Here is a 12,472-nt window from a genome sequence, read left to right as displayed (position 1 = left end):
CTGTCCTGGCCGGCACTGCGGGCAGCTGCAGCGTGGGCTGAGGCTCAGGCTCCTGGAACCCGACGGCCGCGGGCCCAGCGCTCGCACCGCGCCGCCTCGGCAGCTCCGGGAGGAGCGGGACGGGACAATCGCTCCCTTGTTTACAGCGCTCCTTACAGAACAGCTGGCAGGAAAGACGCTTTTCTTCGGTCACATTTCACCCAGCAAGCCACTCCCACCCAGCCCCTCCTGCCACAAGAGCCCTGGCGCTGCTCTGACCGACACCAGGTGATGTGTTTCATGAACGAACATGGGAAGCTGCTTTTCTCTGGCCAGGACAAGCCAGCCCCCACCTCCCAGCCCTCCTGCACCCCCACAGCTGAGTCGTGGCTAGGCAAAGATTCCAATGACCAGCAACACTGTCTGAAAAAACAAAACACTTTAATTAGACAACTGCAAGCACCTCAAACAACTGGTTATTGTTACAGCATGGGGCTATCTTCTCACAATCTAGTTATTGCAAAGGCATGTGAATAAATTTTATATGGACAAAGTCAAGAAAAAAGTGGCACTGTAGTTACATGAAGATCAGGAGTAAGCTTACATTCATCCCACTGACTTCTAAAAGAGGCCCAAACACACCTCCGTACTGTACATTCTAAAATCTGTATTGCCTATAAGCTTCAGCCTATGCAGCTTTTTTTCCTAGGAAACACATAATTGTTGCGTGCAACTTACAATGGGCAGTCGTATGTCTACGATGGGAAAGAATAAAGCTAGTGCAATTTGTTTTAGAAACATGTAAAGCTATGAATGGAATGAGCATGATCTTACTTCTTGGATTATTTTACCCACTGCACTGTAAATATCTGCAGCTATATCCTTCCTTAACTGATGCCAAGCACACACTTTTATTATAAAAGATCAGTAATTCTACACAGAGAGTGGTTCTCATGCTCTACTTTTAATTTTTTTTCTTTTTCTTAAGGTATAGTACAACTTACAGTGCTTATAAAAAGGCAACACCATATGGTACCATGTCTTCACTATCACATTGTAAGGGAAATTGCTATTTTTCTTTTCTTAAAAGCACTTAAAATAGGCAAAAGTTCTAAAAGGGAGTGCTAAATGATAATGCATACTTTATTAGAAAGAAGTCTAGCCTTCCTTTAAAGTGCCATTTGGGGAATGAAATCCTGTAAACCAGAGCCACTTTGTTTAAAACCCAATGAACAGGAACTGCTACAGAATAGAAAGTTTACACAATTCCTTAAAGCAGTTTAAAGTCCACTACATGCAATTGGTTTGCTATAAAGCTCTCTAAAACTTAGTCGCTTTACTCTGAAATTGAGTCCCCAGTCCCATATTTAAATGGAAATAAACATTTACAGGGTGCATTTACATACACTATTATACAAGAATGACATCCCTTTGCCAGAAGATAAAATTGTACAATTCCTCGCCGTAACTCAGTTCTGACTTGATAAATTTCTTACACTCGTAAATTATATAATATGCATCAGCTAAAATATTTTTTTTTTTCATAAATAGTTACAAAACTTGCCAAAACACATGGGGGGAAGTTTCTTTTGTTCAAAAATCTGACATCTGAATGTCACACAACACAAGAAACAATGCTTAAAGACACGTTAAGTGTTTTCTGAAGAAAGTGGGTGAGTAAACTACTAGCTGAGGACAAAAAGACTACCCTTCCCCAAGAACACAGTGCACAAAAAGCAAAATGTCAAACAGTACCTCAAGCAAAATAAAGGTCTGAGGATTGAAGCCAGCTCACGTGTGATCCTGCTAAAGATTTTGTGACAGTCACCATTTAGGTCCAACGCATTGGAAAGTGGTTGCTGGCTTTTTTTTTTTTTTTTTTTTTTTTTTTTTTAAACAGCTGGAAGATTCTGCTAAGAATTCAGCCATGGATGCCTAAGGCATTCTCCAGCTGAAGCACGTTTCTCTGGGACCATTTCTAGCATGGGGATCAGGAAATCTGTAAACTGTGCAGCATCTTCATGAGGCCAACCATACTTCTCCACAAGCACATCAAAAAGACTCCAAGGTTTCAACTTGGTAATGTGTCGGAGTTCTCCTGCAAACAGAAATATTAATGGCATTAGAAAAACATCTTTTTACTCATGTCAATGACTCATCTCTCTGTTTTTCTCCCACTCTGTGTTCACAGCACCTTGACCAGGCTGGAAACCACTGTTCAGGAAGGGCAGCACACACCAAGCTTGCTCGAGGTCCTCAAGGAGATGAGAATGTTCCATGTCAGAGCCAAAAACTGTTCCTACAGCCATCAGTACGTTACACCAGGACTCCACTGACTGTTCCTGCTGTCTTTGCTCTCCCATGCACACGGGCACTCATTCACTCTCATGCTCACACCATGGCCAAACCACACTCAGGCTGAATTTCACAGAACCTGCTCCAATCCCAACATGGAGGTCTCAGAAACACAGGCCCTTGCTTTGCCATGTGGCATTTGCCAGCAATGCAGCAGAGCAATGATTCACTCCTAACCAAGCCAAGCAGAGGTTTGGTGCTCCAGGGATTCTGCTCCATCTCTCAGGCAAACATTCCCAGGAAGCTTGGTCCAAATCTCTCCTGAGAGGGAAGCACCTGCTGCTGCCCAGGTCTCTTTCAACCAACCACCAACACAAGTGGTGGCAGCAGCTGCAGGACTGGAGTTCCCCCAAAAGGGGCACTTCTGCCAACCTGGCAATGTGTCCCAGACCAAGAGGAGAGGGTGAGAACAGTTCTGCCATTCAAACCAGCCACACTACCCAGGTTTGCCCTCAGGCCGTCCAGCATGATGGGGAAGACTCTTCAGCCTCCTGTTCCTCCTCTAAGGAGGCCAAAGCCATGAGATATGTGGTGAAGGGATCACTGTGGGTATGAGGCATGAGCAGCTGTCAGGCCAGATCACCCTCAGTGCTGCCATCAGGAGGGAGTGACACTGAGGTGTCACCCTGTACCAGACCCACACCCTCTGCACACCCCTCTCAACATTCCCTCATGTGATGTGACCCTGATGTCCCTCACCATGAGAGCAGGAACAGGAATTTGACTTCAGCTGCACTTCCACTTCTCCCAGAAGTTTAAATCTGACATCTGAAATCCTCCTTGGAGAGGATCTTGCAGCCAAGTCAACAGGCTTGCTCCTCTCTCCTCCCACTGAAGGGACATCTCTTTGGTACCTGCCTTCTGCCTGTCAGACCACAGCCAGAACATGGGTATGTAGTGCACTTACACTCTGCAGATCCAATGCATTTATCACCAACAAGCCAATGAATCTATGGCTTCTTGCTTCCACAAACTACAGTAGCCATGAATCTGTGTGTGTGAAAGTTCTTACTGAATGTGACCAGACTTAGGAGTGCCTGATCTGTTCTGCTCAGTAATTAAGCCCTGCCACACCCAGCCCCTCTGATCTCTGGGGACCAGCTGACACACAAGGGCACTTGTTTGCTGCTGAATTTCTTTACTCAGTGCAACCCACAGCCATCTCCCTTCTTCTCAGGCATATCTGGGTGCCAGACAGCCCCCATGGGACACTGCAAAAAGCACCTGAGAGAGCCCTGTGGTGCTTCTGCACTGTGGACAGGGATGGGTCTCACCCAATCCTGGAGGCTTCACAAGCTCACTTCACCACCCAGGGTGGGGGCATCCAGGCCACTCCACTCATTAACCAAGTGGTTTTTTTTGTCCCTGGCTGTTACCTACTGCCCATAAAATGTCATCAGACATCAGCTCACAGGCTGGAGCTCTGCCATGCCTGTGGCTAGAGCAGTTCCAGAGCAGGAGAAGGAACCTGTGTCTGTGCAACTGCCCCAGGGGCTGAATGCAACATCTCAATGCAATGGATGAAAAGCCCCAAAGGCTCAGCAGACCCTGATGCTGCTGCCTCAGCCCTCAGCAGGTCCTAGGCAGGATGCAGTGCTTGAAGCAGCAGCTCTCCAGCTGCTGTCACAAGTCCCCACAAGATCAAGTGTGCAAACAATCCCTCACTCACAAGCTGCAGGAGTCCTGCTAGTACCAGAACTCCAGGTGTGTCCCATCAGAGCCACAGACACAGAAAGGCTCTGCTTGAGCCCACAGCTGCCCCACACAACAGGAGGGACAGCACATCTTGGAGCAGCTCATTCACTTCCAGGCTCACTCTCAGTCCTTTATATATTTGTGCAACCCTGAAATTTAACTGCTGAAAATCTTACCTTCTGGAAGGTTTCCAAAAGAGTGTATTGGTGACTACTTAAAAGAACAGGTAGTAAATTAAGTAACAGGAAAGCATGAGCTCCAATACTGCCAAAAAGTGATAGGTAAACGACTTGTTACTGACTGCAAGCCAAAAATTACTAAAAAAAAATCATGTCCATGGTTTCTCCAGCTCCCAGCATTCATTGAAAGGGCTGCTGTAATCATGTACCAAATACAGCTGAGCTCTGAGGGAGGGTGGGTGTGCTCCCATCCAGCACTGTCTTCATCTTTGCACTCTCATTTTGTCATTTCCAGCATCTTTCCTCCCTCAAGGTAAGGTAAGGTAAGATTGCACAATGAGACTCCTGGTGCCACTGTGGAGGGAGAGTTCTTGCTGTTGGAGTACTCCTCATTTTGTGAATGCCTATGCTAAGGCCAGCACAATACTCAGCAGTCCTTCTGCTAAGGAACAAACTATTTTAACACTATAGCTGAAGTTTTCCAGAATAAATTCTTGAAGATTGTAAGAGCACTTAAGAAGATAGGATACAGTAAAAATCATTGGTGTGGAGGCCATGCTTAAACTAATGCTTCAGTTTCCAGTAAGGATCATATTAACTATGGAAACAAAATAGGGTAAGTAAAAGATAATTAACACCACTCAGGTGGACAAAAAGTCTAAGAAACAATTTTAATTTGCATCCTTCTCATTTCCATCCTAAAGCATGAGAGTAGCACAGGAAATTGAGGTGTCTGCCAGCACATATTTTCATCTAGTTCAAGATGTTTGTACCATGTAGTTGGAAGAGAGCAAGGCTATATTTAAGGGAGAAATTAAAAAACCCCAAGCCCCACCAATCTGACACTGGCATATTCTATATTCAGGGCATTAGCATGAATTTTCAAAGAAATGCTAAAAATGTAATATTGAGAACTTCCTCAGAGAAGCTCTTTATTTGGACTTCTGATAGTGAAGCACACAGGAGATAATCCACAGAGGACAATAGAGTTGTCAGAGCTGTAGGACTCCTGTTGTCAAAGCAGATGATCCCTCTGAAAAATGGAATGTTAACCCAGAAGGAAATCATTAAAAAAAATTATGAAAACCAGGAGGGGGAAAAAAGCTATTTAAAGCTTTCTCTGCTGGCCATAATATAGAAAAAAAACAGAGCTAGTCTTTAAAATCTGTCAAAGACAAATTTAAGATGTGTCACCAGGCAAGAGGAGGATGGATTATTGAACAGTAAGACATGGGTGGTGTGAAGGACTGGGATATAATCTGCTGTTACACATGACATGATCTGTGACATGATCCTGAGAACTAAGGCAAGGACTGGTGGTGCAGTGGGTGAAGTGAGGAGAGTGGAGGGAGCTCTCCCTGCCTCCCTCCCAGGAGGGTCAATCAGCAGCACCACAGAATGCTTCCCACTGCTCAGCCTCCAAAGGGCAAAGACAGCACCTACCAGTACCTTCAACAGGCTTAGCTCACAAGGAAACAATTAGGATGAGACCCTATAAAAATATGTGAGCATTTGTTTTATAGTATAAGAAGTAACCTACAAATGTTTTTCTCTTTTAAATGCATCTTCCTATTTGAATGTCTAAAACTGCTTCAGGCAATTACTGAGAAAGGACTTGATCCTGTAAACTCTTTAAGTTAATAACATCTTTCTTTCTGTGCCTGGGACTTCAGTAGCAGAACTCAAATGCTTAAAGCATCTCTCTGAGGTCAAACTTGCCCACGGACAGGAGCAAAACTCAAATTGTGATTTCTTGATTTTTGCCCAAGACTGATGTTTTTTAAACAGGAGCCCAGCAGCAACACTTCTAATCCTGCCCTTGGACCACAGCAAGGAACCCTCCCAAGAGCCTCTCAGGCCTGTACCACGAGGCTTCTGATCTCCAGTGCTCAAGCCACAGGCAGGTAAGTACAAAATGCTGGAGCCTGTTGGCCAACTCTGAAGCCTGTCCCTCTTACACTGCCAGCCCTCCACACACAAATCCCAGCTGGGGACACCAGAGGCTGCCAGTGCTGGGGTGAGCAGGGAAAAGGGAAAGGCTGCCTGATGCAAAGAAAAGATGTTCAAGTAAGCAGGACATTACTACCTACAGTTTTCTTCCACAAAACATTGCAGTTTCCCCAACTTGCAACAGTAACTGATATGACCTGAAAAACCAGCTTGGTTTGTTACCCCTTTGTCTTACATTTGAGATGCTCTGGTTTAAGCAGAAACAGGTGGAATCCAGTCTACTTCCACAGCAAATTTGCACTTGTATGTTGTGGCTGTGAACCAAGCCTTTAATCCCACCTTAAATCCCACCCTGAGGATTTAAGAGGCACCTCCAGTGTCTCTGAGAAATGTCACTGATGTTTAGGCACCAGAGGACAAGTGTGACACTGTGGTTGAAGATGCTCATGGAAGCACCAGAGACTCTCCACATCATGGGAATTTTACCAACTGCCCTCTCCTGTGCACTGCCAACACTGCAGTTAGTGAGTAACTGCCAGGTCACTTTACAGCTCTATGACACCATTAGAAAATGCCAGTCTGTGCTGTAAGGTGGAAAGCAGGAATGTGAGATACACTCCAGTGCTCCAGGGGATCTTGTGCCAGCCCCCTTACTGCTTTATCCATTTCAGACATGTGGGCTCTGAGTTTGCACATCTCAGTCACCAGGAGATTGCTGAAAGCCCTGACACAGCCCCTCTCTCTGCCCACCACAGCAGCCAGCTGCTGAAGCTCCCCTGCCAGGGAAACACTTGTTTTAAAGCCATCCTCTGCAAATTTCACTGGCTTTCCCCCAGCTCTTACATGGTGAGTGCTGGGCATGGTGAGCTCTGTCTTCAGCTTGTCCACTGACCCCCTGATTAGTAAACTCTACCACACACCCAAAAGGCAGAGGCATTTCAGCCTCCCCCCAAGGGCAGCTGCTCCCTCTGAAATTATCACTGCTGCCCTCTCTGCACTGCCACCATTAACAGCCTCCTTAGAGACAGAGGCACAGGGATGGAATATCCCTGGAGGCAGCAGCAGGAATATCCAGCACAGAGCAGGCAGCCCTCATGCATGGCAGGATATCACTGACTGTGTCCAGCCTCACAGAGCCAGGCTCAGCCCCAGACACTGACACTTCACTGCAGCCCCTGTCCCTCCATTCAGCACAGTGCTGTCTCATACCAGGGGATGGAAGACACCTGAGGCATCACCATATTCCCCCATGAGTCAAAAATCTGCCCTGAAGAGCAGCCTGGGCCAAGCTCCATCCTCTGGCTCACACCCATCTGCTCTGCTGCTCCCTGGGTGTGACAGCAGCCACACTCAGCTCAGGGCCCACTGCCCAGCCATTCCCTTCCCACCCCTGTAATTCCTTACCAGTAGCACCTGCTGGACCACCAGCAAGGATCCAAAGCTGCTGACAGATGAGTTTTCACCATGTTACAAGCTATGCATCACTTGAGTCCTCACACTTACACCAACATTAGACAACAGAGTCACAGGACACTTGTTAACATCCACACTTGGCTGAGTACATCCCCAAATGAGTTTGAAATGAAATATTGAAATGAACACTGCAAATTGTGGCTTTGCTCAGAAAGCCAAGTTTACACCAGAGTTCTTCTTTAGTAAGAGCTGTCCAATTAAATGGATATATTTCTTCAGCACCCGTAAATGAACATACTCTCCTTTTGGATAGCATTATGCTTTAAATTAGTGTTGCATAAATACCGTTACCTTTTTTGGTGAAAAACTCCTTGGAATATTTCCCCAACATAGCGTATTTTCGAGGGATTTTTCCCAGCAGTTCAATGATCAATGCTATGTGGTCTGCATTGGAGAACATTGCCAGCAAAACAGAAACATACAACAGTTTAATCAGTACATTGCATGCACACACTAACACTGGCCCGGTACAGACAGAAATAGATTGATCCTGGTGAAGAACACAGGTGCACACTGCTTGCTCAGTGGCTACTCTGAAAGATGCTTTCAGCAAAACTTCCTTCTCAAAACAATGTTTGAGGGTAGGCTGCCACAAACAACTTTTGCCACGTAATTTAAAATGTACCAATAGTTATTTTTTAGAATATTTGGGTAAAAAAAAAAAAAAAAAACCCACAAAAATATTGTCAGAGATTCCTGGGAATTTTGCATTTCAAACTGAAAATTTAGTTGTGTGATTTCAGGAAATGCTCCCTGCTGGGACATGATACAACCAGCAGCAGCAATTCCACTTCTGTCTGCATCACGGCACCTTCCAAAAAGAAGAGGTACTACCTCTGCGATTGAAGAATTCCCGAGAATATTTTCCAGATAGAGCAAAGTGCCTTGGGATATTGCCTAGCAGCTCTATGATGTGTGCTATGTGGTCTATGAGGGAGAGAAAAAAAGGATACGGGAGTGGAAGGGGCAGGGAAAGGATGGGATAAAAAAGAAGAGGAAAGAAACTGGAATTAGTAAAAAATCAGAAATAGTTTCAAATCAACAATGTTTGCAGCAAATCCATGCAGAGGTTTCCAGGATCAGCAGAGCTCTGGCATCATTAGTAGCATTTAGGAACAATGAATGATGCCCACATTACCACTGCAAAGAGCATTTACAAGCAAACAAGCATGAAAATGGACAGGTATACAGATGGAAGCAGGAGTTAACTCTGATTTAAAAAAAATAATTAGTAATTGCCTAATTCAAATAAAAATACACAATGTAAACATTATTCCAGTGTCATTCTTGTAAAAAGAATAATAGAATAAAGTTCAAATTTGTCGGTTTTTTTCTAAACTAAAATGTTATTTTCAGTCAGGTTTCCACACATATGCAATCTTACAAGAAGGGCAGTTTAATTCCTTCAGGCAGTTGTTAAGGAGATGAGTATCTGCAGAAGGGAGTTTTTGCCCACCCACTGCTAGTGGTGGAACTTAAAACTAAAAAGAAAAAAAATCATATTTATATTCTGAAAACAACGTGTACGAACAGTTTTACTCAAATACGAAACTTAAACCCCACTGTAAGCTCACTGGAAATTTAAGAGAAGGAGTATGAAAATATGAAGAAACTCTTACAATACCTCAAAAGAGTCATACCTTCATCCCTGGAATAGTCTTCACCAGAGTGTGGCTCAAACAAGTAATCTCCAGTCGCCAGCTCAAACGCCTACAACGTAACAGACACAGTCATGGGCATTTCACAAGCAACACTTTTGATCCTAAGATGTCAGCAGAACATCACAGCTATCTCAGGACACAGAGGGAATTCACACAAGGCCTATGACTGGATCTAGGGCTGAGGAGAGGCCATTTACCTGGGGACATCCCTCCTGCAGGGCAGCAGCAGCACCAGCCTGGGCTCTGGAGAGAGCCCTGTGCCCAGCCCTGTGTCCAGCCCTGTGTCCAGTCCCATGTCCAGCCCCTGTCTAGCCCTGTGTCCATCCCCTGTCCAGCCCTGTGCCCAGCCCTGTGTCCAGCCCTGTGTCCAGTCCCATGTCCAGCCCCTGTCTAGCCCTGTGTCCATCCCCTGTCCATCCCTGTGCCCAGCCCTGTGTCCATCCCTGTGCCCAGCCCTGTGTCCATCCCCTGTCCAGCCCTGTGCCCAGCCCTGTGCCCAGCCCTGTGTCCAGCCCTGTGTCCATCCCTGTGCCCAGCCCTGTGTCCATCCCCTGTCCAGCCCTGTGCCCAGCCCTGTGTCCATCCCTGTGTCCAGCCCTGTGTCCATCCCTGTGCCCAGCCCTGTGTCCATCCCCTGTCCAGCCCTGTGCCCAGCCCTGTCCATCCCTGTGCCCAGTTCTATGTCCAGCCCCTGTGCCCAGCCCCTGTCCAGCCCTGTGTCCAGCCCCTGTCCAGCCCCTGTGTCCAGCCCCCTGTCCAGCCCTGTGCCCAGTCCTGTGTCCATCCCTGTGCCCAGCCCTGTGTCCAGCCCCCTGTCCAGCCCCGCAGGGCCCTGGAGGCACAGCAATGTGCCCACTGCCCAGCACTGCTGCCCATGCAGGCAGGATGAAGGAAGGAAATCAGGCAGGGCTGGAGTGCAGCCCCTGAGCAGCACCAGGCTCCCAAGAGCCCAGCTCTCCCAAAAGCCTGGCTCTGCTGCACTGAGCCAGCCTTAAACTCAGCTTTGCAGGCTCCTGTGTGCTCTGGTGATTGCATCAAGTATTTCTACATACATCAGGTGTTTCTAAATATATAATAAGAACTACACATGTATCTGAAGGGTCAAATAACATGTTGGAGGCTTAACTAAGGAAGTCTGAATAACAAATAAAATCCATTTATGACTGTAATTAATCACTTGAATTAGCTTCTTCAATTACTCTAAATCTGAAAGGTTTTTTTTTAATACTTCAATGATGGGAGTAAATGGCAGGATCGATACTGATGGGGAACCCAGAACAGACACCAGGATATCAGATTCCCTCAGGGCAGGCAATGCTTCCATGGGATGCCAACCCTGTGTTAGGTGAGGGCAAAACTGACTTCTCTTTATGGGTGCAATGAATATGAAAAGCTGCAAAGCACTGAAGCAACTATGAGAGCCCCTGCTTGGGTCCAGACATGGATTCATCTGGTCTAATTGGTTCAATTATTCTCTTTCAGCTCTGGCTCATCAATTGCCCAAACAGCCACAGGAATCTAATTCTTTCCAGGTGGTTTAAACATCAAACTATTTTCCATGTCCAAGACATGGGAAAACAACTGATCCAGAAAAGCATTCCAAAAATGAGGCAGAGCTTCCTGGCACAATTCTAGGATGGGATTCCACTAGATTAGAACATTTACTACAAAATAGTTGTCTCCTGAAAATAGACACTTTTCTGTTCCAATTTATAATCTGGAGTTGTTAAATCACCTGTAAATGGAGCCTATTTATGAGCACTTGGCTTCTTCAAGCTGTGAACTGCAGTGTCATCCAAGTGAAGCACAGCCAACATAACTCACTGCAATCACACATAGCAGCCAAAAAAACAAGAACATCCCTTGTTGACATTTTTGCTGATCCTATCAACAGGCCATTAACTTCTAAAGTTACTATCACTAATAAACAGCCATTAACTACTTCTCTTATTCCACTCTTTTAGCTCAAGATTGACATTTTTCATTTTACAGCTGAAAAAATCTGAAGGACTTCATAAAATATCAGAATTCTAAACTGAAATAAATGTTAAGAGTGGCCAGAAGTGATCACTGGGAGAGATCTCTGAACACAACACAGAGAACATTGTTATTCTCCTGAGATGAGCCAGCAGACCCAAGTGTCCTCTCTGTATCTCATGGCAATGCATTTATTCATAGGAAGAGCTGGAGCAGCTTCCCCAGGAGAGCACATACTGATGTGATTCCTGAGGACACTGAGAAACTCACTATTACACACAGATCCCTGGAGAAGAACAGAAATGTAGCTGAATTTAGCCACAAAGGTAGACTAGACAAGAATATAGTTTCCATCCCAAAATGAAGTATTAATAACTGGATATGTCTGCGTGGGACTAAAAAGACTAAACTGAAGAACTGTGCAAAGTGTTTATAGAGAAGCACAAGAGGTAAGCACACTACAGTGATACTCTTAGAATTTGAGATCAGTTTGTGTATCCCAAGAGCTGAAAGCTCTCACAGATTTGGATATGTATACCACCCTCTTGCTGAACAAAAAACTAAACCTTTTGAAAATTGATGATGCTTCTCTTTTCCTTTCTCTACAGCTCTGATTCCATGCCCAGGATGGGTTGGGACCACAGCACTTCACACATTCAGACTCTCCCTGAAGAACTCCAAGTGGATAAAATCACTTCTGACTCAGATGGGCACAGGAAGAGCCCAGAGGCAGGTGCTGTGATTGATAAGTATTTGTAATGATGGTTCTTAGCATCCAAGAAAGACAATGTCTCACAGGGTCATCTGTGACAACCTGGCAGTACGTTCCCAGATATGTTCAGCACAGACTGGCTACACAGTGCAAGATAAATAAAATTAATTTGTCCTCATATAAAAAAGAATAAAACCCAGAAGGAGGTTTTTATCATAAAGAATCAGCATTAGAGATACATTAATAAACAAAAATAGCTATAAGAAGGACAAATATATCTCTGGATTGCATCAGTCAGAGTTGTTCTCTTTAAACCCTTGTGCTGTTACTGGGAGTGCTGGAAGAGCAGATCTCTGCTGCTGATCTCTGCACAGTGAGAGCCACAGCTCTGGCTGTGCAAACACTGCTGCTCTGGACTTGCTGGGCATTCTCAGCACTCACACACACTTGACACCCACCTGTGGCACAAACAACCCCCAGTGCCCATAAGG

At 45.5% G+C, this 12,472-nt stretch overlaps 1 protein-coding gene across 8 annotated transcripts in view; it reads right to left on the bottom strand.

Annotated features, from left to right (window-relative positions):
- Positions 1–403: 403 nt before the first annotated feature.
- SRPK2 (SRSF protein kinase 2) overlaps positions 404–12,472 on the bottom strand; it is a 125,623-nt gene continuing 113,554 nt past the window's right edge. For 2 of the 8 annotated variants that reach the window (XM_079303137.1, XM_079303132.1), the window contains 4 exons: positions 9,272–9,341; positions 8,466–8,558; positions 7,923–8,015; positions 404–2,077 (listed from right to left, as the gene is read on the bottom strand). In XM_079303137.1, the coding sequence (XP_079159263.1) occupies positions 1,893–2,077; positions 7,923–8,015; positions 8,466–8,558; positions 9,272–9,341 (441 nt within the window). In that variant the 3' untranslated portion in view covers positions 404–1,892. Of the gene's footprint in view, positions 2,078–7,922; positions 8,016–8,465; positions 8,559–9,015; positions 9,113–9,255; positions 9,342–12,472 lie in introns of those variants that run through there. The other 6 variants (XM_079303138.1, XM_079303133.1, XR_013773915.1 and 3 more) reach the window with 5 other exon arrangements.

This window comes from Erithacus rubecula (assembly GCF_903797595.1).
Source record: "Erithacus rubecula genome assembly, chromosome: 4".
In the NCBI taxonomy this organism is placed as follows: domain Eukaryota; kingdom Metazoa; phylum Chordata; class Aves; order Passeriformes; family Muscicapidae; genus Erithacus; species Erithacus rubecula.
Note: the sequence above shows the minus strand (reverse complement) of the source record. Positions and strands in the feature narration are given on the sequence as shown.